General features: G+C 38.8%; 1 protein-coding gene across 2 annotated transcripts in view; it reads left to right on the top strand.

Annotated features, from left to right (window-relative positions):
* mark1 (MAP/microtubule affinity-regulating kinase 1) overlaps positions 1–27,223 on the top strand; it is a 72,364-nt gene that overhangs the window by 9,253 nt on the left and 35,888 nt on the right. For both annotated transcript variants that reach the window (XM_079594076.1, XM_079594075.1), the window contains exons 2-6: positions 11,145–11,348; positions 14,019–14,072; positions 22,098–22,146; positions 25,371–25,436; positions 25,526–25,596. In XM_079594076.1, coding sequence (XP_079450202.1) covers positions 11,145–11,348; positions 14,019–14,072; positions 22,098–22,146; positions 25,371–25,436; positions 25,526–25,596 — 444 coding nt within the window. The remainder of the gene's footprint in view (positions 1–11,144; positions 11,349–14,018; positions 14,073–22,097; positions 22,147–25,370; positions 25,437–25,525; positions 25,597–27,223) is intronic.

Raw genomic sequence — 27,223 nt, 5'->3', positions numbered from 1 at the left:
ATCATGTTCCATGAAGATATTTAGTAAATTTCCAACCGTAAATATATAAAACAATCGCGAACATAAATGCACAACTTTAAAGGAGATTTTCTCAATGTTTCAATTTTTTTGCACCCTCAGATTCCAGATTTTCGAACAAACCACACATCAATGGAAAGCTTATTTATTCAGCTTTCAGATGATGCATCTCTATTTAAAAAAATTGACCCATGTGACTGGTTTAGTGGTCCACGGTCACATATATTTCAAACAGAAATCTGAGAAAATGGCTTTTTGTCAAAGAGTAGGCTATACTTCCTGATCGTATTCGAAACAATGATCATAACATAGATGGAGATCAAGTCCATCAACACCTCCAAAGCTTCAGTCGTTTCCTCTTCCTTATTGCCGTTTAATGTTTGAAGATTGCGTTATTGTACATGTGCGTAAGCAATGCTTCTATCGCTTGTTTCTGCTTCTTCTACACCTGTGTTTTGCTCCAGAGATTTTGTGCTCTTTCGGAAGAAGCGTAATAGCGCCTCCTATCGAATTACCGTGAAAACATGGATAGCCTGAAAATTTCGTCAATGTTGATTAATTAATCGCTTGATTATTTTTGGAATATAAAAAGCCTGAGTTAATTTTTTTTTAATCAAGCGTGACGCCCTGAAAAGTGAAGCCAAAGTGTCTCAATTCCACGAAGTTCCTATGATAAAGACTTGACTGTTGTCAGAAAAGACAAGAGTGACCATATAGAAATGCAGCTATAGCTCCCCTTGTGGTCACACCGAGAATGCAATGCATAATGTGTTGCATTTCAGAACGCGGTTATGCATGAAATCAGGCTTGAAGTGTTTTTACATTTGCATACTTGCGTATAGTATGTTTCCGTACAGACGGCAGAGTATGGAAGTGAAAGTGAGGCAGAGATTGAACAGAGCCATCATCATCATCATCATCATCATCATCATCACAACTAATGTTTTGGAGAGCGCTTTTTCTTTTACAACAGTTGCATAACAGAGGAAAGACTGCGAGAGAAGGGAGTGCTTTTAAAGAAACGCGTGTGTGTGTGTGTGTGTGTGTGTGTGGAGAGGGGGGGGTGTGCAAACGGAGGTTGTACCTTGTGGGAATGTTGTGTCCAGGCAGTGTGTTCATTGTCATGCTAAAGCAGGAATGCCGATGCTGTGTCATGAATGCCTTCAGTTTAATTTCTTTTCTCTTTTCTTCGGGATATTTAACATCTGTGACTCCTGATCAAACTTTAGCGCTCTTCCAAAACCAAGTGAGCTGCCTGGCTGCCTTCTAAGGGCCCTTCCACGCAGTGTGCGTTTTCATAAAACCGAACGCAGACGCATTTTTAAAAGTTGAACACGAGAGTCAAAGATGTCCGTCTGGGATGTGGCATATAAAAAAGATGGCAGATCTTCTCACAAAATACTGATGCTTTCTCAAACGGACAAACAAACAGAGTCCTCAAACAAATATTGGGTAAAATATAGAGATTTAATTGGAGCTATTTGTATCAATGCTTATATTTCTAATCAACACGGGTCATTGATGAACAAAAGTGTCCAGGATAAAGCTATCAATAACAATAGCAGACTGTATTTGCCTTTCACCTTCATTTCAAAAAGTCTTTATGGAGATTTTTTAAAGGTAATAAGTTGTTGGGGAGTCGCACTACATGACATTTAACAATCTAAACATTGCCTTGTGATAGAAAGGTCAAATCATCAGCTATTTTAGGAGAGCCTGACACACAGTCATGAGGGTCTGCAGGGGTCATCTCTATGATATCATTTCCTGTTCTATTTTTAAGTTGATTTTACCACATGACAAGTAAATATTTAAATATTAAGCAGTTTTATTTAATTAAATTAGAATAATTTCTTCATTATGATCTCAGTAAAATAGGATTTTAGGCCAACTAAGGTCACGGCGAAGCAACGTTTTTAAGAGAATCGGAGAAAAGTTAAACTGTCGACACTATATATAACCTTGTGAAAAAGAAGTGCAATTAATTGTGTTGAATATGCACTTGTAGTGTGCTTAAAATCTATTTGTAATACTTGTGTGTGTATGTATATATATGTGTGTGTGTGTGTGTGTGTAGCATAGTTTGTTGTTATGGGAAGGAGGAGTCTGGAGCCGGCGAACGTTCACATACTTTAATAATAACTGAAAGTAAAGACGGCAGCCCCTCATGGCCGACTGCTGCAACATTAATAAAACAAACACAACACAACATAAATCAGGCCTGCCTTCTCTCGGTCTTCAGTGGCGTCGCTCCTCCGTGAGAGATGCGAGTCCGGTGCGTCGCGCAGGCCTCATATAGATATATATATACTTATTTATTTATTTATTTATGAACTACTTTCAGATAATATAATAATAATGAAATAAACGGTTCATGACTAAGGGCCCTATCACACGCCCGGAGCAATGCAGCGCTGGCGTGACAAGTGTTTTCTGCTAGTCTCAGCCCGACGCAGTTATCATTTTCACAAATGCATTTGCGCTCATCTGTGCCCCATGGGCTGAAACCAGGTGTGTGTTCAGGCGCATTGCTGGAGCGTTGCTATTATGAGGAACTGAAATAGACTGAGCCATTGATCAACTGAAGCCTGCTCTGAAGTCAGTGGCGCTGTTTTTTTTTATTTAAAGAGCACGTTAGTAATGTGAGCCTATAAGCGGGTCCACAACTTGCGTACACTGCTTATTACACACACACACACACACACACACACGCACACACACACACACACACACACACACACACACATTGCACACACACACATTGCACACACACTCTGCTTATTACACACACACACAGACACACACACACACACACTGCTTATTACACACACACACACACACACACACTCTGCTTATTACACACACACACACACACACACACACACTCTGCTTATTACACACACACACTCTGCTTATTACACACACACAAACACACACTGCTTATTACACACACACACACACACACACACTGCTTATTGCACACACACTGCTTATTGCACACACACTCTGCTTATTGCACACACACTCTGCTTATTGCACACACACTCTGCTTATTACACACACACTCTGCTTATTACACACACAGACACACACACACACTCTGCTTATTGCACACACACTCTGCTTATTGCACACACACTCTGCTTATTACACACACACTCTGCTTATTACACACACAGACACACACACACACTCTGCTTATTACACACACACACAGACACACACACACACACACACACACACTGCTTATTACAGACACACTCTGCTTATTACACACACACACACACACACACTGCACACACTCTGCTTATTACACACACACTGCACACACTCTGCTTATTACACACACACACACACACTGCACACACTCTGCTTATTACACACACACTCTGCTTATTACACACACACACACACACACACACACACACTGATTACACACACAGGGACGCGCAGCAGCACACAAACATGCCAAATATGAAAAATAAAAGGATTACAATGTAAAAGATTAATATAGTGTACATAAAGATATGGTGGAATCCGGCTTGTCCAGTAGAGGGTCTTGCTTTAACCACACACACACACACACACACACACACACACACACACACAGCTTTAACCTCGTGCACGAGCAGATCCGTTTCGTCTCTGGAGAAGCGTTTTTCCGCTTGCAAACTCCTCCATGTAAATAGTGAATCCGCCGTGGCGCGAGCGCAGCTGGCTTTTAAAGGCAATGGGAGATGAGACTCTGATTGGTTTATTGTACGTTACGCCCAAAACACACCCATTACTCATTAAGAGAACAACACTTTTAGACCATGCGCCGGGAGCGCCGACCATTTTTCCCGCAGTTAAACTAGCAAAAGTGGACTTGGACACTAAGTGCACTTCCGCCGATCGTTAAAATCGGGCGTTAAGTTTCTAAATACACTTCATGACATTTTCAAAAAGTGCGCTTTGTAATAATGTCATTTAAAAAAAAGACTATACTTTTTACAAGTACTTGATTATAATTTTAACCATCGTGTGTTGTTTGATATTAGAGATGCACCGATTGCAATTATCTTGGCCGTTTCCGATTTCCGAGTTTTTTGTAAAGTGTGTCCTGCCGGTTATTTCAATGAGCAATACTTGACAGCGTATACAAACATTTTATTTTCATAAAAAAAACTTTTTCAAAAAAGACAGTAATAAAGTAAGAACAAATAAACACATTTCAAACAACATCGCAAATAAGTGCAATAGAATAAAGAGAGAAATGAAATAAACACGGCTTTAAGTTTTTCAGCTGTGAATAGAGTATATTCAGGTAAGAAAGACTATAGTAATCAAATGTACAATAACACTGGATAGTCTTCATTGTACAAATTAAATACAGATTAATGCTTACAATTAAAGTTACAAAAGTTATTCAGCCAAGAGCAGAGAGTGCTTTTATTTGTCTTTTATTAACATCCTCAGGTTTATTAGACTACTGTCACTTTAAGAGTTTGTGCACGGATCCAATACACCGTTACACAACTTGCCTTATCTTTCTCAACTAATTAGGTTTCAAAACTAACTGCTGAATACTCATTTTGACATAATTGTGTGTGTATTTGGCCGTTTAAGCCACTCATTTTGGTACTTGTGACTCACAAGCTGTGTGTGAGTGCGAAAGCGGAGTAAAATTATACGCAACACAAGCGCTATTTAACCGGAGCGAATGAGTATTAAGTATCCTGGTGAGCATATACTAATGATTCCAGAGCAGTATTTACAGAGTGATTGAGTTGGGCCTGTGTATTAGCCTCCTGAAAGTGCAAAATCTGCTCCTGGGCAGCGTTCGGTATCATGTGTTCGGATCATTCGATACCTCGCTGAGTCACCAGTTACACTGAATGCTGATTGTCAAGGCCGGCGTTGGGCTTTCTGCCATCGGGCTCAAAACGCAAGATAATGTGGATGCTACTAGTTTCGTTTCTTGAGGCTTAAGGAGTGACTTATTCCACCAACCTCACGGTCTGAATGGTGCTGGGGTAAAAATGTGTCTGCGGTGTTGAGGTTTGCTCAGGCGCCAGATTTGAAGTGTTAAAGACACTTTATGGTGTTATTGAAGTTTGCTCTGGGAGACGCCAGATCTCCGCTGACTGAAAGCTGTCATCGCCGTTGTTTTGGTTGGTGTCGGAGCGGCCAGATCCTCCCTGGCATTAGGTGGTCTTTTTTCTCTGCGAGCGTGTTTTAATAGTTTCCTTTTGAGAAGAAATGGTTGTGTTTTGCAATGCTGAGTTCTGCTTGCATTGATGTCAAACATGGTTTTTCCTCCAAGACATCACTAAGACCTGCCAGTTTTCCTTGTTCAGGGGCGTCGTGAGCTTATACGACTGCTAAAATAGAAAATAAACCAAATTCTATACTATTACATCCATAAAAGAAAGTGTCTTTACACCCAGGAATGTTTTGTGGTGCAACCAACATGCAGAGAAAACAAACAAACAATGTAAAACAGGAAATGATATCATAGAGGGGACCCAGGAGACCAGGTGTGTCAAGATCAAAAAATATCTTAGATAATTTGAGGTTTTTATGACAAGGACAGTGTCATGTGGTGCAACTCTTCGAAAGCTTAATAATATTTATGAATTAAGAATTACTGTTATTTAAAAAAAAAATCTGACTTGAAAAATATGCTTTGAAACCTTTATAAAAGTAATGACCAGGATGTGTACTTTAACGTGTATTCAAGATGTAAGGAAAACATGTTTTGCTTTTGTTGTGGCAAATACAATTATATCACTTAATAAGAGACAAACATTTCCACTTCTCTTTAATGGAAAAATTAGGGTTTCAAAGGGATTGAAAATGGGTACATTTCCAGAAACCTTCCGAAAGTTTCCAAAAAAATCCTGGAAAGTTTCCGAGAAAGTTTCCAAAAAATCCTGGAAAGTTTCCAAAAATTCGGGAAAGTTTCCAAAAATTCGGGAAAGTTTACAAAAAATCCTGGAAAGTTTACAAAAAAGTCCTGGAAAGTTTACAAAAAATCCTGGAAAGTTTCCAAAAAAACGGGAAAGTTTACAAAAAATCCTGGAAAGTTTCCAAAAATTCGGGAAAGTTTACAAAAATTCCTGGAAAGTTTCCAAAAATTCGGGAAAGTTTACAAAAAATCCTGGAAAGTTTCCAAAAAATCCTGGAAAGTTTACAAAAAATCCTGGAAAGTTTACAAAAAATCCTGGAAAGTTTACAAAAATTTGGGAAAGTTTATTGAAACTTTGCAACCCCACTTTAAATTATATTAAACCTTTTCTTAAAAATGACATAAAAGTTACCTCGGTTATATGGTTTCAAGAGTTATTTACGAAACCCACATGAATGCATGCAATTTTTAGGAACTTGACACTGAATATTTCAATTTTTTAAATAGATTTTTTAAAGTTATACTGTATCGACAGCTTTGTGGAATAATATCATACCAGAAAGAAAATGATTTTGACTTTGTGCATGTTCATCTGCCTAGAAAAAAAGTCCCTGCTACAAGATGATTTGAACAACTTTACAGCTCAAACAATAAATGCTTTTTGCTGAATAAACGAGTAAAACTTTACGAAATTCTATGTTTTACATATATGCTTTTAAACCATCCCATAGACCGTCTTTACTGTAAACTGGGATGAGTGGAAACTAACATTATGCCACAACTGCTGTTGATAAAGCTGGAATAGTGTTGAGACTTGAAGCTACCCCTCATTGTGAGGCGGTAAAGACGGCATGTATTGACCAGGGCAAATGGATGAGATGTTTATTGGCTTTCCTTAAAGTCGCTGTGTGTCACGAGGAACAATAGAGGAGGCGCAGTGAAAGTAAGAGCACGAGGGAAGGACGTTTCTCTAGTGTCAGAGTTTTATTGTGTTGTAAGACACAGGTCATCCTCAGTTCACCAAAGTCACAGGATGTTACTGTACTAGTGACTCAGCAGTGATCCACAACAGGCTCTTCCAGTCACTGGTTTCTGGACACTCTTCAGTTCAGTCAGTTTGTCTGGAAAGTCCTAGCATTGTGTTTCTTGTCAGGGTAACACTGTAGTTTTGGCAGTTTGTGCTAGAGATGGGTTCGTAAAATTCCCCTTACCTATTTTATGCGTGTTATAGATATTATTGTAAATGATTCATCCATATTTTTGACCTTGTTTTATCTAAACATCATGAAAATAATCAAACTGGCCCTTCCAGTGAAAACGACGGACATCTTTTAGCGTGTTTAAACCAAGCGGCAACCATTTTTTTACTCACAAAAAATTTGTTGCACATGTAAACCAAGCGGCAACCTTCCCGTCTCTCTTGGATCAACACTGAAGAGACTCAAACTGCAGTTCATCGACTGGCCACTAGAGACCGGCTGCAGAAGAGAGTCAATCCCATAGACCCCCATGTTGAAATGCCCAACTTTACAGCAGAAAAAAACATGTTCACAGCCTGGTACTAAAAGAGCATTTGGTCTATATAGCTAATTTTGCCCTTCATGACGACTGTGATTAAAATTATATTAAGTCTTAAAGGTCTGGATAATTAAGGGCGTGGCCACTTGAGTGACAGGTGGATTTCCGCTGCTGTCACTGCTAGCCATTTGTCTGCTGTGTTAGCGTCACGTCACCTCAGCTAATCCGCCTCGCTGCCCACTTTCGGTTATCCGGGACGGGACTGACGCTGCCAAGATGGCGACGGCCGGTTCCGCCCACTTTGGGCTTCAATAATGCCCTTCAGAAACACTGTCACAGTCCATATTTTTTTACGGACTGTGTTTTTTTTAACCTAGTCCCGCCCTAATGCAGTCTTCTGTTGCTAAATTGCGGGATTTGCTTGCTATCAAAACGTTAAATGAAAGAGAACTCAATGGTTTTTTATTACTGATTTTTAATGTGTCTTTTTAATAATTGTTTGTAGATTTTTTTACTTTCATTAGTTAGTGTAATATTAGTTTTTGCATTTAAAGGGACAGACACAAAACGTTTTTGCTCACCCTCAAAAAGTGCCAACTTTAACATGCTATATAAAAATATCTGTGGGGTGTTTTGAGCTAAGACTTCACACACACACAATCTGGGGACATCAGAGCCCCCCCCCCCCCCCCCTTTTTAACTCATTGTAGGTTTCACACAGCGATAGTGTGGAAGTAGTGGTTTCTGAGGCTTTGAAGGACTAGCATGTGTCTGGATACTTGAGCAGAAATGAAGAGTTTAGACACACACACACACACACACACACACACACACAATTATTCCAATAGTAAAGATTCAACGTTAACTAATGCACTGTACAATATTTATTATATGATGGCTTGTTTGTTAGATAGTCTACAGTATATTGTAGTGAGCTGCATGGTTTGAAGGGTCATTTTGAATATTGTGTTTTGTAAAAATAACCAATGAAATATCTTGAACTGTCTTATTAATTTACTTTTAAATGATGTCCATCTGACTGTACATTATCTCCTAGTTAACATGTTCACAATGGGTTTTGTTTCTCATGCAGTCTGTATATTCAGAGGAGTTTTCACTACGGCATGTGAATGACTGGATTGCACTTCGCTTGCATCTGATTTTAATGTGAGCAGGTCTTGATTTTCCTTAATTCTTACTTTATTGATTGTTTTATTGGATATGGGAAGTCATTTTCTGCAACTTATGTAGCTTAACCAATCATATAGCTTCATGACGTTCACACAGAGGGCTTTTATGATGGCCTACTCATCTCAGATTTCCTCCGGTAGACACAGCTCAGGTAATGAAGCTTCACTCGTATGGACCCAGCGCTGCGCTGTAATGGGTCCTGGTGTAAGTGCTCTCTGTGGTTTGGGCTGAACGTCTCTGCTCATTTTCCACTTTATCCAGGAGCTTCATATATTTTTGATATAGATCTCTGTTAAACCAGGGAATTAACAGCATGATAGTCGCTTTTAAAACGGAAGTTGCGCTAGTCTTTTCTTCCCCATTGTGACGTATATCTGAGTGAAACTGCTTATCAAATAAGAACAAATGTGGGCGGGGCTTGATTTTGTCTGTGGGGAATTGATTGGATGGTTATGGTTTGCTATTGGTGGATCTTGTGTGATTGACAGGTCATAGCCCCGCCCTCATCATCAGAGAACAGAAGAGAAGAGCTGTCAATTGACCCTTCGCAGGGAGTTTGATTGACAGACGATCTGACCAATCATAATCCACCAAATCCGCCATTTTGTCCGACAAAGCCATCAGGAGAGTCAGTAGCAGAGAGTTCAAAGCCGTCAGTAGATTAACGTTGGAGGATTTGAACTTGAAAAACGGTGTACTGACGCCTTTCTGCGGTTAAATTTTTAACTGCGTGAGAACATGGTGTGTGTGTGAGAGCGGCGTAGCTTGTCAGACATAGCAACAGTAACTAAAGGGGGCGGGTCTTTGCGAACGGTCAATTTTTATTTCATAGTGACTTTAAGAAGTCCTGTAGACACTTATTTAAGTTGCCATTCAGATGTGTTCATTTAGGATTAATTGTTTTATTTTGTTGAAATTAAGAAGAACTCAGGAGTCTCGATTGATACACTTTTAAAAGTTTGACTCAATGTGTTATCTATTGAAAACTGCTCACGGCGTGCGACGCTGAAAAGAAATGGGGATGGATTAACAGCCAAAAACATCTCTCTGAATGTGTACAGAGTCCTACAAATTAAGTGTTTTTTGTGTGTTATTTGTATGTTTTTTAAAGGTGGCGAGTGTGTAAAAGTCCTGGGATGATGATAGTGTGACGTGATGCTTTAAGAGTGGGACGCAAGACGCAGCTTTTAAAGCCTTGTTTATACTTTAATTTAGCACGTGGTACAATTTTCTGAAACAATCAGTGTTGGTGAAAGTTACTTTTAAAAGTAATGCGTCACAATACTGCGATACTCCCTAAAAAAGTAACTAATGGTGTTACTTAGTTACTTTTTATGATACTTTTGCTTAACTTTTTCTCATCTGGGCAGGGCTTGCTTGTTGGTTTTTTAATAACAATAAAGTTCTGTATTTGACAAATGTAAAGGCCAAATGAAATGCAAATACACAGTAGAGTACAGTAGATGTACAGTAGAGGGCGCCGCTCAGACAAGCTAGGAGAAGAAAGACTTAAAAAATTAAAACACTCACTTCAAAAAATGAATAAATCTGTGATGTTTATCTAAAGTAATTTTTGCTTTTAGTATGGTTGAATTGTATCATCGAAGGTATCATCGAAATATAAAGTAAGATTAAATGCATAAAGTATTTAACATTTAATTATTATAAAGAAAAATCCTCGAAACAAAGTAGTGTAGAAGCAGTAGTTTAGCAGAACAAGGTTTCGGAAAGATTTCTTGGAAAGATTGTTTTAGAAGAACGTGGAAACTTATGAGGATTTTTAATAAAAAAAATTCGTATTTCATGTTTTTTATTTTAAAAATATAAAAGAAAGGACTAAATTAAAGCTATTATACAAATAAATAAATAATACATATATTAGGAATAAAGATAATATATCATGTAAAGATACTAAACTATGAAAGTTCAACACATAGTACAGTTATACAATAATATATATAACAATAATTTTACTGGGAAAAATAGCATTGTCAGCCATCATTTTATATATGACTTCTACTCATAGTTATTTTGTTTATTTTCATCCATAAACTCAAAATCAAAGCAAACAAAAAATAAAACAAAAGTCTGTATATATAATCAACTAAATAAATTGACCAAACACCCCATAGTGACCAGAAAGAAGTAGACTCTTATACTTCTCACGATTTGTTCATTCAGTCTCTCAGTAACTTATTAATTATTAATTGATCCACCTGATAAGCATCTCAAAACCAGAACATGGCCATTCAACAATATCTTATCAACCACATTTAAAGAATATAACCTTCCTTTAGGTATTTGTATTTGTAGGTATTGAATACAAAAATAATATTTACGTTTATGTTTGATTCACTGACCGTGTGTAAATATTTATTGGCAAATCTGCATCTGTCATTGCATTGTGGAAAGTGCATGGCTCGCTAAAGTTACAAAAAACGTCTTGCACACGAGCCCACACAAATTTATTGTCTTTCTTTTTTTACTTTTTCCTGTGCACTGAACACCCTGTCCTCTCCTCTTCCAGCACACGTCTGTCGACGGCTATGCGGACACACCAGCCCCCCCCACCAAATCAGCGAGTCGCCAGAGTCTCCCGCGCTGCAGGAACTCGGTGGCGTCCATCACGGACGAGCAGCCTCACATCGGGAACTACAGACTGCTCAAAACCATCGGCAAAGGCAACTTTGCTAAAGTCAAACTAGCCCGCCATGTTTTAACAGGAAGAGAGGTGAGCGGACACTTATTTGAAGATGCTTATTGTGATTATTTTAGGTAATGTCTAAGCTTTCAGGGGTCATCGGATGCCCATTTTCCACACGTTGGTATGATTCTTTAGGGTGTTCATGTAAAGTTTGTAACATACTTTGGTTAAAGTTCCTCAATGGTTGTGTAAAACAACACCCCTTCTACCTCCTCAAACACAGTGTTCACAGCGACTCGTTTCGGTGCATGTCTCTTTAAATGATAATGAGCAACTGCTCAGAAATATGGTAATACGGGACAGTCGGGGGCGGAGCATTATGACATCATAGTGCTCAGAAAATCCAAACGGCCTGATTATTGAGTGTTTAGGCTTTGAGGATTTAAGGCGAGACACGGCAGGCAAAAACATCGTTTTTTTTTCACTGGTCAATTTTGAGATTTTGGGCTATTTGTCCTCAATAACATGTCTTCTTTCAGACTTGTGGTGAAAAAAAGTCAGAAATACACATTTAGGTCTTTATTTTACTACACTTTGTCTGTTTGCGTCTGTAGATTTCTCCTAAATTCAACAAAAGTTGAATTTCAATTTCAAAAAATAATTTTTTTAAGGCTATTGACAGTATATTCTGATTTACAGGATAACAAAAGTAGATATCCATAAATCCCTCTGTAATTTTTTCCCATCGAATATGTGAACACAATGAAAAATAAATTAAACCTGGCTTTATCCAATAATTTTTTCTTTTTTAATTTTTTTTTAATATATGCAAATTAATGCATATTTAATTAGATATTGCCTAATTTGCATATTTAAACATTAAATTACTGAAAACTTGTAATACATTTTTTTCTCATCTTAATGTAGGTATAATCAACTGGGAAAGTTTCATGGTGAGATCAGCTAGTTAAAACATTTACCCTATTCACCTGTAGTGTCTCGCCTTAAAAAAAAAGAGTGATTTTTTTCATTGTATGGTGGTTGTCCACACACTGCAAAGACACATTTATATGCAAACACCATATAAAAGTAATTTTTGCATCCGATGACCCCCTTTACGTAACCTAATTTTGCATTACCAGACTTATGACTGTTGCCATGCATTGTGGTGCACTGTCCATCTGATTCTGTACAGGAACCGCCCACTTAAACCCAAATTATACTTCCGCCGTCCGTTCTGGGATGGTCTGTGACGTAATTTTCATCATGTCCGCGTGTAGCCCAATTCTTGTGCCGGCGCGGACAGTGCACATACAACAGTGCAGGTTTAAGGTCAATGTTAAAGTCCCGCTGAAGTGCGTTGGAGCGCAGCTTTGTTTTATGCGTTGACGTGATTTCCACTGAAGCAGGAGCTGAGGCGGGACATATTGAGTGGCTCCTCCCCCTTTTCAAACAGCCAATAGCGTTTCGTTTCCCTCACAGACTGAGTCGTACTTAACAGCACATGGAAGCGAATCCGGGCGCTGATGATACGCTGGATTCAATAGTAGAGCTGTGAATAAACTCTAGCCATTTCATTCTTAACCAACGTACGGTTGCAAAACGGGATAAAACTCGAGCGTTTGAGCAACTGAACACACACTGCCACCCGTATTGCTCCGTGTGTCAACGGTCGCTTCGGCCAGGTGGTGTTTATAGCAGAGGGGGCGGAGCTTTATATTCTAGAGAGCATTTGATTGGACAGAAGATGTCATAAAAATCCCTGATCCAGCGGAAGTGAGAGACTTAATGCTTACATCTCCTAAACGCGGATGTTGTCATTGTTTTGGATCACACCAGCTTATTCACAACCTTAAGGCTAACATATTCATACTAAAAGCTAAAAAAAAAGATGTATCTTTAACACAGAGGAGTCCACGCGGTTGTGCAGTTTTACTGTGTTGATGTATTATGCAGTAGAAGAAGAGTGTGTGGAAAGAGCCATACACAACAACACGAGAACGAGGACAGTAAACGAAGAAGTGTATCGTTCTACCGTCATATTTGTAAAATTCTTGTTCTAAACTTCGTATGCAATGGCGGATCCGCTAGTTTTCTTCTTCTGTCCTTCCGAGCGAAGGTCCTGTAAATGACTGGACTCAGTGCTGCCCTCTGACGACTGGTAGAGGATTGGAAAACAGGTGCTTCTCATCTCCATCCGGATCAGATTCTGGGTCAAACTGGAAAGCTTGAACGTCTACGAGCCATTGCGATACATCCACCTCTCTCCTCCTCATTAGCATTTAAAGCTACAGACACAGAAATGGCACGTCCTAAGGAATGCTCATTGTGGGACTGGCTTGTAGTGGCTGTAATTCTGCACCAAGGCTGAATTTCGGGAAAGAGGATACAGGATTAGGGGACCACAAAGGCCTATATAAAAGCATCCAAAAACAGCGTGTCTAAGGACCTTTAAAGTGCCAACCACTTGTAAATCTGAAATAGATTGTGCACTTCTAATATACCAGTTATTTCACAAACATAAGTCAGAAAACAAATCACATGATACATGTATCCTGTTGAACTCTTGACCCCTGTGAACCTGAAGCTGAAGAGATGCTGTTGAGCTCTAACCCAGTGCTCGAGACGCCATGCGTTAGTCAACACGTCACATGACCAGCACATGCTGTCAGACACGGAGCCGGTTTGACTGTAGGTATATAGGCTATATATGGGAATCTATGAACGTTTCACAGTAACACAGTGTTTGTCTTTCAGGTAGCAGTGAAGATCATTGATAAAACACAGCTGAACCCCACTAGTCTACAAAAGGTGAGACTTCAATGTTTGTTTGACTTCATGCTTCATGCTCTTTTGTGACTTTAATCCAGTTGCTAAGTATTTCAAAGGTTTAAGGAACCGTATGTAAGATTGTGGCCAAAACTGGTACTGCAATCACTTTCAAATTACTGTAGAGCGGTGTATCCCCCCCTGACTCGAGGTTGCCAGATAGGCTGCAGGATCCAGAGTAACTAGAGTTAGGGTAGGTTAGAGCAGATCTGGCAACCCGGATGCCGAAACACTACTGACTTCGTGATTGGTGGATAGGTGGAGGGTGGCGCATCAGGCCGAAACACAACATCAACATCAGTTGAGGGCTGCAACTTCACTTTTAAATGACAATATCCTGGCCGGACTACTGTTGTCAGTGATATAAGTGTTTGAAATTAACATGATTTCTTAATGTCTACTGACATATCAGGGCCATTTTATGATTACCGGTATTTGAAATACATTTCTTACATACGGTTCCTTTAATTAAGCTTTTGAAAGTAATTAATAGACTGAAGAGTTAATAGCCTGGGATGGAGAATTGTAAGTTAAAGACAGGTGAGACTGAACGTTTGCCGGGTCCCGAGTCCTCCGTGCGAGTGTCCATTGAACATTTAAATGTAATATTTCCATCCTTTATGAAAGACAGCATTAAACGGCAGCTTGTCAAGCGTAGATTTCTTAGAGTGAGTGGTATAAAAAGTTTATATGAAACTTGTTTAATAACCAATGTCACAGAATCATATTATTCCTATTGCTTGATCTAAGTTGTATATCATGTGATGCGATTCGTAGATGCTTCTTTTTTTTTTGAACGCCACATTTATGTTATCAGGTAGAATTGAGTAAAAATAGATCGTTCTCCTGAATCCTTATCCAGTAAATCATGATCAACTAGGAAAAACTGTCAAAAATGTTGATCCGAAAATGGATTTGCGAAAATCCTAGCAAGAAAAAATAATACTAATACGTTTCCTAAAATTCCCCCTCATCCCCCATCGTCCAGTAAGGGCGCTGGAGGGTTTTGGCATTATAAGCGAGGATTTCAGAGGCGTGGTCTTTAGCGAGACGAGAGCGGTCCAGGATCAGATGATGACTCCCCGACCAACACCTGTGTGGATCAGGATAATCCGTCGGGAGCACGCGTTTAGAATTTGCTTTTAATGCGTTACGCCTTTGTTCAATAGAAATATGTGTTTTATTAATGTACCAGTAGTGTAATCTCTGTAAAGTCAATTATAATCTCATTTGAATATGTTAATGAGGCCCCTCCCCCTGTTTTGATTGATGGGCACATTAGCATCGCTTGAACAGATGGACAGTGAAACCTACACTGATCTCGCGTTTCGACAGCAAGATTAATGACCGCACACACACACACACACACACATAACTTGTCTGTAAATACAGTTGCTCCCCCAACAGCGCTCGTCCAGTTACTTTTTCATATTGTTAAATTGTTTTTGGTCACAGATGAATGGTCCTCCTGTAGCTTTATTCATCCAGTGTCCAGCCGTTACAATAATCATCATCATGCTGGAATATGATCCAACACTATCAGCGTTTATTCACATATACGTGACCCTGGAGCCGCACGGGTATATCTGTGGCGATAGCCAACTATACATTGTATGGGTCAAAATTATAGATTTTTCTTTTATGCCAGAAATCATTAGGCTATTAAGTAAAGATCATGTTCCATGAAGATATTTAGTAAATGTCCTACCGTAAATATATAAAACATGTATTTTTGTGAGTGAATGCAGCACAATCGTGAACATAAATGCACAACTTTAAAGGAGATTTTCTCAATGTTTTGATTTTTTTGCATCCTCAGATTCCAGATTTTCAATAGTTGTGTCTCGACCAAATATTGTCCTATCCTAACACACCACACATCAATGGAAAGATTATTTATTCAGCTTTAAAATGATATATACATCTCAATTGCATAAAATTGACCCATGGTTTTGTGGTCCGGGGTTACATGTGTAAAAAATAAAAGCACAAGTAGGTTTCCTAAACATCCTCCCGTCTTGCGTTGTTCAGTAAGAGCAAATTTTTAAATTCCGAGTCTCAATGAAATTCCCTCAGGATTTGTGAGGCGTGTGTGTGTGTGTGTGTGTGTGTGTGTGTGTGTGTGTGTGTGTGTGTGTGTGTGTGTGTGTGTGTGTGTGTGTGTGTGTGTGTGTGTGTGTGTGTGTGTGTGTGTGTGTGTGTGTGTGTGTGTGTGTGTGTGTGTGTGTGTGTGTGTGTGTGTGTGTGTGTGTGTGTTAAACAACATCATTCGTCATGAGTGAGTGTGTGTGTGTGTTCAACCTCCGTGAGTGGCAGGGAACTGCTGCGATGACGTCTGTGTAAATCAGGGGATTGAGAAGCGCACACACACACACACACACACACACACAGGAAGTGACACGCGTGTCAGTGTCAGAGAGGAATGTTGCTGTGGCTGTTTTTAGAAATATCTGTGTAAAAATAGAAGCTGTGCTGATTGTTTACCAGAGCCGACTGCCAAGAAGAAACACGCTTTCTCTTCTCCTCCTCCTCCTTTTCCCTTTTCCTCCCTCTCTCACTGCCTTTGCCTTTCCGAAGGACACGCTCATCGAGACCGAGAGAGGTCAGAGGTCACAAACTTCATGATATATGGGTTATCAAAATCATTTGCTTGTTTTATAAATCTCATTATATCATGTGGACTTTATCAAACGCTTTAATCAATTCAAATTTAAACAAACTATTGTGGTATTTTTTTTTTTTTTACTATTTGCATACTATTCTCATTATGCAAATTAGCAGAGGCACTTTATTAGGGTTTGCAAAAGACCTTGAAAATAAAATATTTTTATTATTTATTTATTTTTCAACAAATTGTCAAAGGAAGTGCTTAACTTTCAAAAATGCTCATTATCATAATCTATGATTTTTTTTAAATTTTACATGTTTTACAGTTTTTAACTGTAACATTTAGAAATGACTGGAAACAGTTTAAAATCTTTATTTATATGATTTGTTATATAAAGATAATATAAAGATAAAAGATAACCGTTTCAAGTAACATAGTGGCAATGCTAAAACGGGACCAAATGTTGATTTGTATTTATTTGTACAAATATGTTATCTATAATTTTTACATAAATGTATCAATAACATGATGAATATGGGTTGATAATTCAGCTTGATGAATGCAGTCAATATTACAATTATAAGATAACTGACTCGACTTGAGTTGTGAATGAGTTCATGCCGTACACACGCTCAGTTTCATATTAGCTAATAGTTTATATCTACATTTATAATAGTTCTCATTTAAAAAAACAAAAAACATGGGATTTGTGGATCACAAATATAATGCAAACAGTACAAATAGAAAATGACAAATACATTAGTAATAAAATCTCTCAAAACTTTTTCATTTTTATGACTTTTAAATACATTTACAGTAACACTTTAGTTTAGCATCCAATTCAATCATGCGTATTACTAGGATATTGTCTGTTTATTAGCACTTATGAAGCACATATTAATGTCTAATTCTACATGATCATATTCAACATCCCTTAATCCACATGATACCTAAACTTAACAACTACCTTACTGACTATTAATATTAATAAGCAGTGATTAGGAGTTTATTGAGGGAAAAGTCTTAGTTAATAGTGAAAATTGGAGCCTAATCTAAAGTGGGACCAAATTGATATTCAAGCATTTTTTGCTGGGTCGTTTGAGTCTAAATGTTAAACATTTGATTCGTTTTTCATGTTAATGTTGTGTTGTGTAATCTTTGTGTGGTTGAGGTGTTTTCTAAGCCCCTTTCACACAGAGATTACGGAAAATACACGGATAATGTCAATGTGTCCCGGACCGTTTGCTTTTGGTTCATTCACACTGCCAGTGATTTTCCGGGATCTGCGAGTTCCCGTAAAGACACGTGACGTGTAATATCTCCACATGCGTCTATGTTTGCTTACATTTTTCTTCTGATTGGATCATAAACTAGCGCACTGCACACCGCTCCACTCATCTGGCGAACGATCCCGGCTTCAGCGCCATCACTACGACACACACGTTACGGCATCGGTCCTGGCTTCTGTTCACACAGGGCTCGTTCCGGGACTGATCCCGGCAATGTCACTCGGTCCCCATCCCGGCATCGATCCCGGGACGTGTTTGCGCTCACACAGAAGACACTCTAGCAATTTTACGGCAATTTCCCGGGATCAACGCGCTGTGTGAAAGGCGCTTTTCTAGAGTGACATTCCCACATAGATCTGTTTGTGATCCCAAAAAACTGGCCCGTTCCCGAGGAGACTGGGACCACAAAACCAGTCACATGGGTTAATTTTAAACAAAATTGAGATTTAAACATCACCCGAAAGCTGAATAATAGTCTTTCCATTGATGTGTGGTGTGTTAGGATATGACATTATTGGTCGAGACACAACTATTGAAAATCTGGAATCTGAGGGAGCAAAAAAATGTAAACCGTGAGAAAATCTCCTTTAAAGTTGTGCATTTATGTTCACGATTGTGCTGCATTCACTCACAAAAATACATGTTTTATATATTTACGGTAGGAAATTTACTAAATATCTTCATGGAACATGATCTTAATATCATAATGATTTTTGGCATAAAAGAAAAATGGATAATTTTGACCCATACGCTGTATAGTTGCTATTGCCACAGATATACCCGTGCGGCTCCAGACTGGTTGTGTGATTGAGGGTCACATGTTGAGGTATTGCATAAAATATAGAGGACATGCACATAAACTATGATGGAAACACATTAACTAAATAAATTCCTCGATTCACAACAAAAAGCTCAACCGATAATCTGATTGGATAACTGGAGTAACCAGCGGACCAATGGCGTCGCAGCATCTCAGATGTTGGTTTGGAGTTTCTGAAACCAAAAGCTTTCATTTGGTTGAATCATATATTCATTTGCCTTCGTATCATATAAATAGTTTTTTTGAATGTGCGCAGGCTATATTTTGGTGAATCGTGGCAGAGATTAATCCGTCGCATCACATCTGTGTCCCGTCACGTGTCCGCAGGGCTCCTTCATTCACTGAACACACACACACACACACACACACACACACACACACACACACACACACTCCTGTTGTTGTTACTGTATAAGAGCGCCTGTCTTCAAGAGTGTGTTTGTGTGTACGACAGCTTTTAGTACGCGAAGAGAAGGATCATTTCTTTACTATATAAGACGCCCACTTACACAGGACTGTGTGTACCCGTGAGTGACACAGTGTGGACACATACGACACGTATGCCATGTTTACAGCTGGGTAAATATATGAAAACACATATTTCCATGAAAGAAGATGTGCTCATGAATATTTGATTTACTTGCTACTAAGTGCTTAAAAAAACTCTTGAACATATTTCTGAATTAGTGGCATGAAGCGTGCAAACTCTGGCGAAGTGACCATGCTGGCTCCTTCAACTCATGCAACTTTGTTTCTTGCTGTTTTAAGGCCTTTAAAAGCCTTAAAGGTCCCATGACATGAAATTTTCACTTTTTGAGGTTTTTTAACATTAATATGAGTTCCCCTAGCCTGTATATGGTCCCCAAGTTTCTAGAAATTTCAATCGGTGTAAATCGAGCTTTTGCTATCTTTCTCTGCCTTTGAAAAAGTGGACGCTCAATCGGGCTGATCTTGAATCTCCTCCGTATGACGTCATACGGAGGAAATGTTACCTCCCCTTTCTCTGCTTCGCCCGCCCGGAGAATATTTCCAGTCCCTGAGAAAATGAGGGAGTAGGAACGCGTGCGCGCGATTTTAGTTTGTCCACGGAGATATCATGGCTTTTGAGCGAGCGAAGCATAATAATTGCTCAATAATTGGATGTACAAATGAACACCGAAGCCTTTTTTTAGTTCCTTCATCCAAGCCCCAGAAGAACCAGTGGATTAATTTCATTTTCTCTGGAAATGCGCCGACACAACTCCCCAAAGTTTTGCATGTCTGCGGCATAACTTACATTTCACCGACGACTGTTTCCTCAACTTGGATCACTACAGAGCTGGCCTCGACGAACGTCTGAAAATAAATCGATCGAGCCGAGCAACAATTTCTGATGTGTAATTGTTCAAGTTCAGACAGGTAATCTTTCTCTCAAATCGTTCAATACTGCTGTTTATGCCTCAGTAAGTCAAGCCAGTGACTAAAATATCAACTTCACATCGTTTCTTTTAGTAGGATGAAAATAATCGTATTTAAATTGTGAATAAATTATATACAGAAAGCGATCAAAGAACAATCTTTGTAGGAATCGCGCGCACGCGTTCCTACTTCCTAGCTCATTTTCTCATGGACACAGCGCGATCGAGTTTATCTGGACACTAGTCAAACTCGTTATGAAATCAATGACACACGTTACACTGCACAAGCTCTTACTGTATTTACATCATGGTGTTTGCATTGGTGAAAGCAGAGAGAGTGCAGAAACTGCGTTGAAATGATAAGATCTTCATTCTCGCGATCAACAACAGACTTTCATCTGCTTGCGCAATGCTCATCACGGCAACATTTTATGTGATGGGAATATATCTAAATACTTTAAAAGCTTCTGACGATTTGTTCATCTCGATAGCTGTAATAGTAAAAACGTATAATAACTGTAGTAAAAGTATTCGAGAGAGTTTCACATGTAATAAGTAGCTATTTCATATGCAAGCATGTCAGCCAATCACAGCAGTGGCCGGTTACACTGAAGTCTCACACAGACACGCCCCTTCAAACAGAGCGTTCAAATCAGAGGCTAAAATCAGGCTAGGAAAAAGGCCTTTTGTTTCTAAATTATGACTATTTTCTATCTAAAAAACATACTAACATTATAAGGGCAACCCAGGACACATTATAAAATAATATAATAACCCCATGTCATGGGACCTTTAAATGTGTTGAATGGTATAAGAACATTCCTTGTTATCATTTTAAGAGGTCTTTAATTTTGTCCAGATCTGTTTTTGAACTGTAAAGTAGTTTTTATAGTCATTTTATGGTTTAGTAACCATACATTTTTACATTTTATTTGTGCAGGTCTTAAAAAGCCTTAAATTTGATTTTAAAAATGAAAAAAGGTTTTAAAATTGAAAGCTCTTGCCATGTTTGCAGTGGTGGACAGTAAGGAAGTATTTTACTACGGTATGTTACTGTACATCTGAACTTTTTTTTTTAGTATTTATTTTTTAGGGACATTTTTACTTCAGTTTATTTTATAAAAACATATATTTTTTAAAATTATTATTTCGAAATAAAGAAATCAACCCCGCTCCGCGATAGATAGATTCGTGAACACGCTGATTCTTTTCAATGAACCTGTTCAATTGAATCGAATCATGTTGAATCGGTTCGCAGATCGCACTGATCCGATTGCTGCTTTCGTCGAGTCACTGATTCAGTGATCCGGTCAGAGCGATTTACTGAACTGTTCAGAGCGATTCACTGAACTGTTCAGAGCGATTCACTGAACTGCTCAGAACAATTCACTGAACTGTTCAGAGCGATTCACTGAACTGCTCAGAACGATTCACTGAACTGCTCAGAGCGATTCACTGTATTGCTCAGAGCGATTCACTGAACTGTTCAGAGCGATTCACTGAACTGCTCAGAACGAATAACTGAACTGCTCAGAGCGATTCACTGTATTGCTCAGAACGATTCACTGAACTGTTCAGAGCGATTCACTGAACTGTTCAGAGCGATTCACTGAACTGCTCAGAACGATTCACTGAACTGTTCAGAACGATTCACTGAACTGTTCAGAACGATTCACTGGACTGTTCATGACTCAAAATGAGTCAAAAACCGGGAGATGCTCTGAGTCACTACTAGTGCTGAAGCTCAGGGATTATTTATTACGAATAGTGGTATTGTAAGTTTTTGTTAGTAGAGACTGATATTTTGATATTAGACCAGTACTGTATGTTTAAAGTTAAACTGCAGAATATATGCATCTTATCTGACGTCTCTGTCTCTGTTTGTTCCCACAGCTCTTTCGTGAAGTGAGGATTATGAAGGTCTTAAATCATCCTAATATAGGTAAGACATCATTCTCATATTCAGGTTCATGATCACTACACCATATTCTGCAAATTCTTGTTTATTGCCACAAAATCAGGCAATAATTGCATTTGTCCCTTTTGAAACGGGGACCCCAGTTATGATTGGCTCACATATTTGCACATCAAATGCAAAATTCAAATGCAAAATACTTTTAAATGTTTTTTTTGTGCCTATGTTACATTAGGAGAAGTGTTAAAGAATCATATAAATGCATTTATATGACAAAAAATAATGATATCACACTAAAGTGAATCGTTTAGGTTGTAAAAATGGCCTTTGTATGGATGGCAACCCAACGCAGTGTTATTTTAGTAGTAGTATTTATTCATATTTTGGCTTTTATTTTTATATTTTCATTTTAACATAAGATAGATTTTTTTTGTTTGTAATTTTCTCATTTTAATTTAATTTTTTTTTATTTAACTTTTATTTAATTTAATTTATAGAGCTAGTTCTCCTAAAAATATCCATTCTGTCATGATGTACTCGTGTCAGTCCACAACCATACGACTCTAGTTCATCTTTGAAACACAAATGAAGATATTTGTAATGAAATATGAGAGATTTCTGTCCCTCCATTGAAACTCTATTCCCCCGAACACTCAAAACATTCATAAACAGATGCTAAAATTAATCAAATCCATATAATCCAAATCTTTTGAAGACACACTTTATATGATGAACACATTTAATAATCTTGATCGGATCGGATCCGGTGACCGGAAGCTCAAGCGTGCGGCTCGTCACACACACTTGGATTAAGCCGCTCGATCATATTGTTATTTATGATGTTTCCCTTTAACAATATCAGCACTGGTGTGAGGCCCCGCGATGGCCTTCACACACACCGCTCGAGCCCGGGCTCTGGAGAGGACGGTGCTTCACGGCTCCGTCTCCTCCATGACGCGGCACTTTCCCGCTCTTTCCTCGGATAACTGGATTATTTATACTCCTAATGGAAGGGAGTCGCCGGAGAGTCGTTCGGACTCGAGCACGGTTAGCTCTGCGGCGTCTGACCAGCTCAGCTCTTCTCTGAACATCCCCAGACTGTGTGTTCACTCCGCTATCGATCCGCGTGACTGGCGGTTTCTGCTGCCGGCCCGCATGCGTGTCCGCGCTGGCTTCTGATTGGCTGAGACTGAGCTGGATTGTAGATTAATCAAACTAAAAGCTGTGATCACACACCTATCCCTGCTGCCACTTTCCTAACACACACACACACACACACACAAACTTACACACGCACACAAACACACACACACACGCACACAAACTTACACACAAACGCACTCAAACTTACACACACACACACACACACACAAACTTACACACACACACAAACTTACACACACGCACACAAACTTACACACACACACTCTCACAAACACACACTCACACAAACTTACACACACTCACTAACACTCACACGCACAAACGCACACAAACTTACACAAACGCACACACACACTCACACAAACTTACACTCACACACGCGCACACTCACAAACACACACACACTCGCACGCATACACACACACACACACACACACACACAAACAAACGCGCACACACACACACACACTCACAAACACTCACACAAACTTGCCCACACACACACTCACACAAACTTACACACACACACGCACACAAACGCATGCACACTCACAAACATTCACACAAACTTACACACACACACACTAACGCACACACATTCACACAAACTTACACACACTCGCACACACACACACACACACACTCACACAAATGCCCACACACACACACACACACACACACACATTCGCGCACACACACACACACACACACACACACACACACACATTCGCACACACACAGACACACACACACACACAAACAAACGCATACACACTCACAAACACTCATACAAACTTTAACACACTCGCACACGCACTTACACACAAACGTTGAAGACTGCATGCAGGAAGCAGTCAGGCGTTATTCGAGTCTGCTCCTCACACACAGTGATGCATCGCTATGAAGTGGAAAGAAACTGTGTGTGTGTGTGTGTGTGTGTGTGTGTGTGTGTGTGTGTGTGTGTGTGTGTGTGTTAGGGGTGGTTAATCTGTCTGATTTCCCGATTCGATTCGATTACGATTATTGAAGTCCCGATTCGATTACAGTCGATTTTCGATTATTAACGATTCTCGATTCTCGATTATTGATTTTCCATTTCACAACAGTAAATTCACTACAGTAAAAATCACAACAATAACAAATTATAACAAACTTCAACATATTCTGAATCTCTATTAACATAAAATACGGATGTCCACGCATCACATGTTACAGCTCCTACCCGCTTTCTTCAGTGATTCCATGACTTCGGTTTTGGTCTTGTTGTAGAGTGTGGGGATCACTGTGTCTGTAAAATATCTCCGAGATGGGACGTTGGATCTCGGCTCCAAAGTGTGCAACATAGCGCGAAAGCCCTGGTTCTCAACGACTGGATGCAAATCCTTGGCAATAAAAGTAGCGATTGATTGTGTAATGCGCTTTGCCCTTTCCGAGCCGGGTGGAAGCTTTGACAATATTGTTTCCACGCTTCAGAGTTCCGTCTTTTGCGTTCCGTCAATATTACGTTATTATCGATTTTCCAAAAAAAAAAAAAATTTTTTTTATTATCGATTTTTTTTTTGAAAATCGATTTTTGGCATTTGTGAATCGATTCAGAATCGTCCACGTCCGCAACGCGATGCATCTAAGAATCGATTTTTTTCCCCACCCCTAGTGTGTGTGTGTGTGTGTGTGTGTCTTCATATCTCCATAACAAGCGTCCCCGGCGTGTCATTGATGAGAGAGTGCGAGCACAGATCTGGGGCCAGTGGCATAAGCTGAGCCTAGACTGTGTCCTAAAACTAACCGTCACACAAGACTCGCTCTACTCTTCTATGATTTCCTTTCCCCTGGTATTTAAGATTCTTGATACAGGATGAAAAATATTCATTAAAAACATTAACAACATTTCCCAATAATAATGAATAAGTTGAACAGGAAGTTATGTACTACTCATTTGCTTAGCGACATGCTAATGCCAATATTCTGCATATTAAGAAATTAAATGCTGTTAGTTTCAGGAAATTGTTCTAATGTTTATACATATTCAGTGCCGTGTGAAATATCAATGTGATATTAACCGCTCTCTATGTCTGCCTCTCTTTCAGTTAAGTTATTCGAAGTCATTGAAACAGAGAAGACGCTTTATTTAATAATGGAGTATGCGAGTGGAGGTGAGTTTGATGGACAGGCGGATACATATTTAATATGCCTCGTGTCACACACACACACACACATCTCTGAATGTCTCTGTTTACGTCAGGTGAAGTGTTTGACTACTTAGTTGCTCATGGGAGGATGAAGGAAAAGGAAGCGCGAGCCAAGTTTCGGCAGGTGAGACACGTATGTTTTTATCAAAATTACAAGGTATGTTTGTTCCAATAACAGGATTTCATAACTCTGTTTAGTTCAAAATATTAATAAGTATGTGTACGTACAAACTTTACGGATGTGGCCATTTTATTTTCCTACACCAGGGTTTGTAAAGGTTGGCATACCACCTTAAAATGGTCAAAATAAATGTACATTTTTGATTTACGTAAAAATATAATAAAGAAATAAAATATAGCTAGTTACATGTACAATATATAATGAATAAGTTCTAGTGTCAAATTAAGTGTTACCAGTTAAATTTGAGGGATATTAGTTACTAGCAAACAAAACTAAGTAAATTAAACCTCAGGTAAAGGACTAGATGTTGCGATATTTACATTGTAAATATTTAAATATTGGGATATTTACTTGAGTTATGTAATCAGATTACTTTTTCAAGTAACTAGTAAAGTAACGCATTACTTTTAAAATGTACAACAAAATTACTTTTTCAAATAAGTAAGGCACGTACATTACTTTGTTTTCCCATTTATTGACTGACAGCTCTCCTGTCCTCATGTTGAGAGAGTGTGTGTGTGTGTGTGTGTGTGTGTGTGTGTGTGTGTGTGTGTGTGTGTGTGTGTGTGTGTACATGATGGTTATTGTAGTTCTAGACTAAAAGTGAGCATTTACTCATCTCACTTGCACAAAAAAAAAGATTCAATATTCAAAATGAATAAATCAGTGAAATGCAGAATCAGAATACTATAGAACTTTTAGTTTTTATTGCTAAGCTTTCTTCTCCTGCATCTATTCTTCTGTTATCCAGAATATCAGCAGAAGGTTTGTTTGAGCGGCGCCCTCTACTGTACAGGAGGAGATCTGCACTTCCGTCAGCCTGAGGATTATTATTATTTCACTTTTGCTGTGAAAGGGTCTTTACATTTGCCTAAAAATATAACTTTTGTGTTATAAAAAAACAAGCCCAGATGGGAAAAAAGTCATGTGTAACATTACTTTTAGTTACTTTTTAAGGGAGTAACGCAATATTGTAATGCATTACTTTTCAAAGTAACTTTCCCCAACCCTGAGTAACAATTATTTTAAAGTTATTAATCCTTTTTAATACTTTAAAAGGTGTTTTAGAGCTACCTGTGTCCTGCCTTACTGAGGAGTTTAAGTGTGCCAGGGTGAGGCTTGAGATGAGTTGGGGAAAGTTACTTTGAAAAGTAATGCATTACAATATTGCGTTACTCCCTTAAAAAGTAACTAATTGCTTTACTTAGTTAATTTTTTCTAAAAGTAATGTGTTACGTTACTTCTGCGTTACTTTTTTTCATCTGGGCTGGGTCGTTTTTTATTTTATAATATTTTTGGGCAAATGTAAAGACCCTTTCACACCAAAAGTGAAATAATAATCCTCAGGCTGAAGGACATGTGTACAGTAGAGGAAAGCACACCAGCAAACCTTTCTATCTATCTACAGTCATTTCTGCTTATTAAACTGCATCATCGAAGGTCAGAAGCAAGTACATTGGTCAATAAACAAAGTTTTGTTGTTTATGTATAAAGCATTAAATAACCTCGCTCCTCTATACCTTACTGAGCTGGTTATGGAACACAAACCAGTCAGATTGCTCAGATCACA

The sequence above is a fragment of the Phoxinus phoxinus genome (assembly GCF_949152265.1).
Source record: "Phoxinus phoxinus genome assembly, chromosome: 20".
Taxonomy (NCBI): domain Eukaryota; kingdom Metazoa; phylum Chordata; class Actinopteri; order Cypriniformes; family Leuciscidae; genus Phoxinus; species Phoxinus phoxinus.
This window is presented reverse-complemented; position numbering and strand designations above follow the sequence as displayed.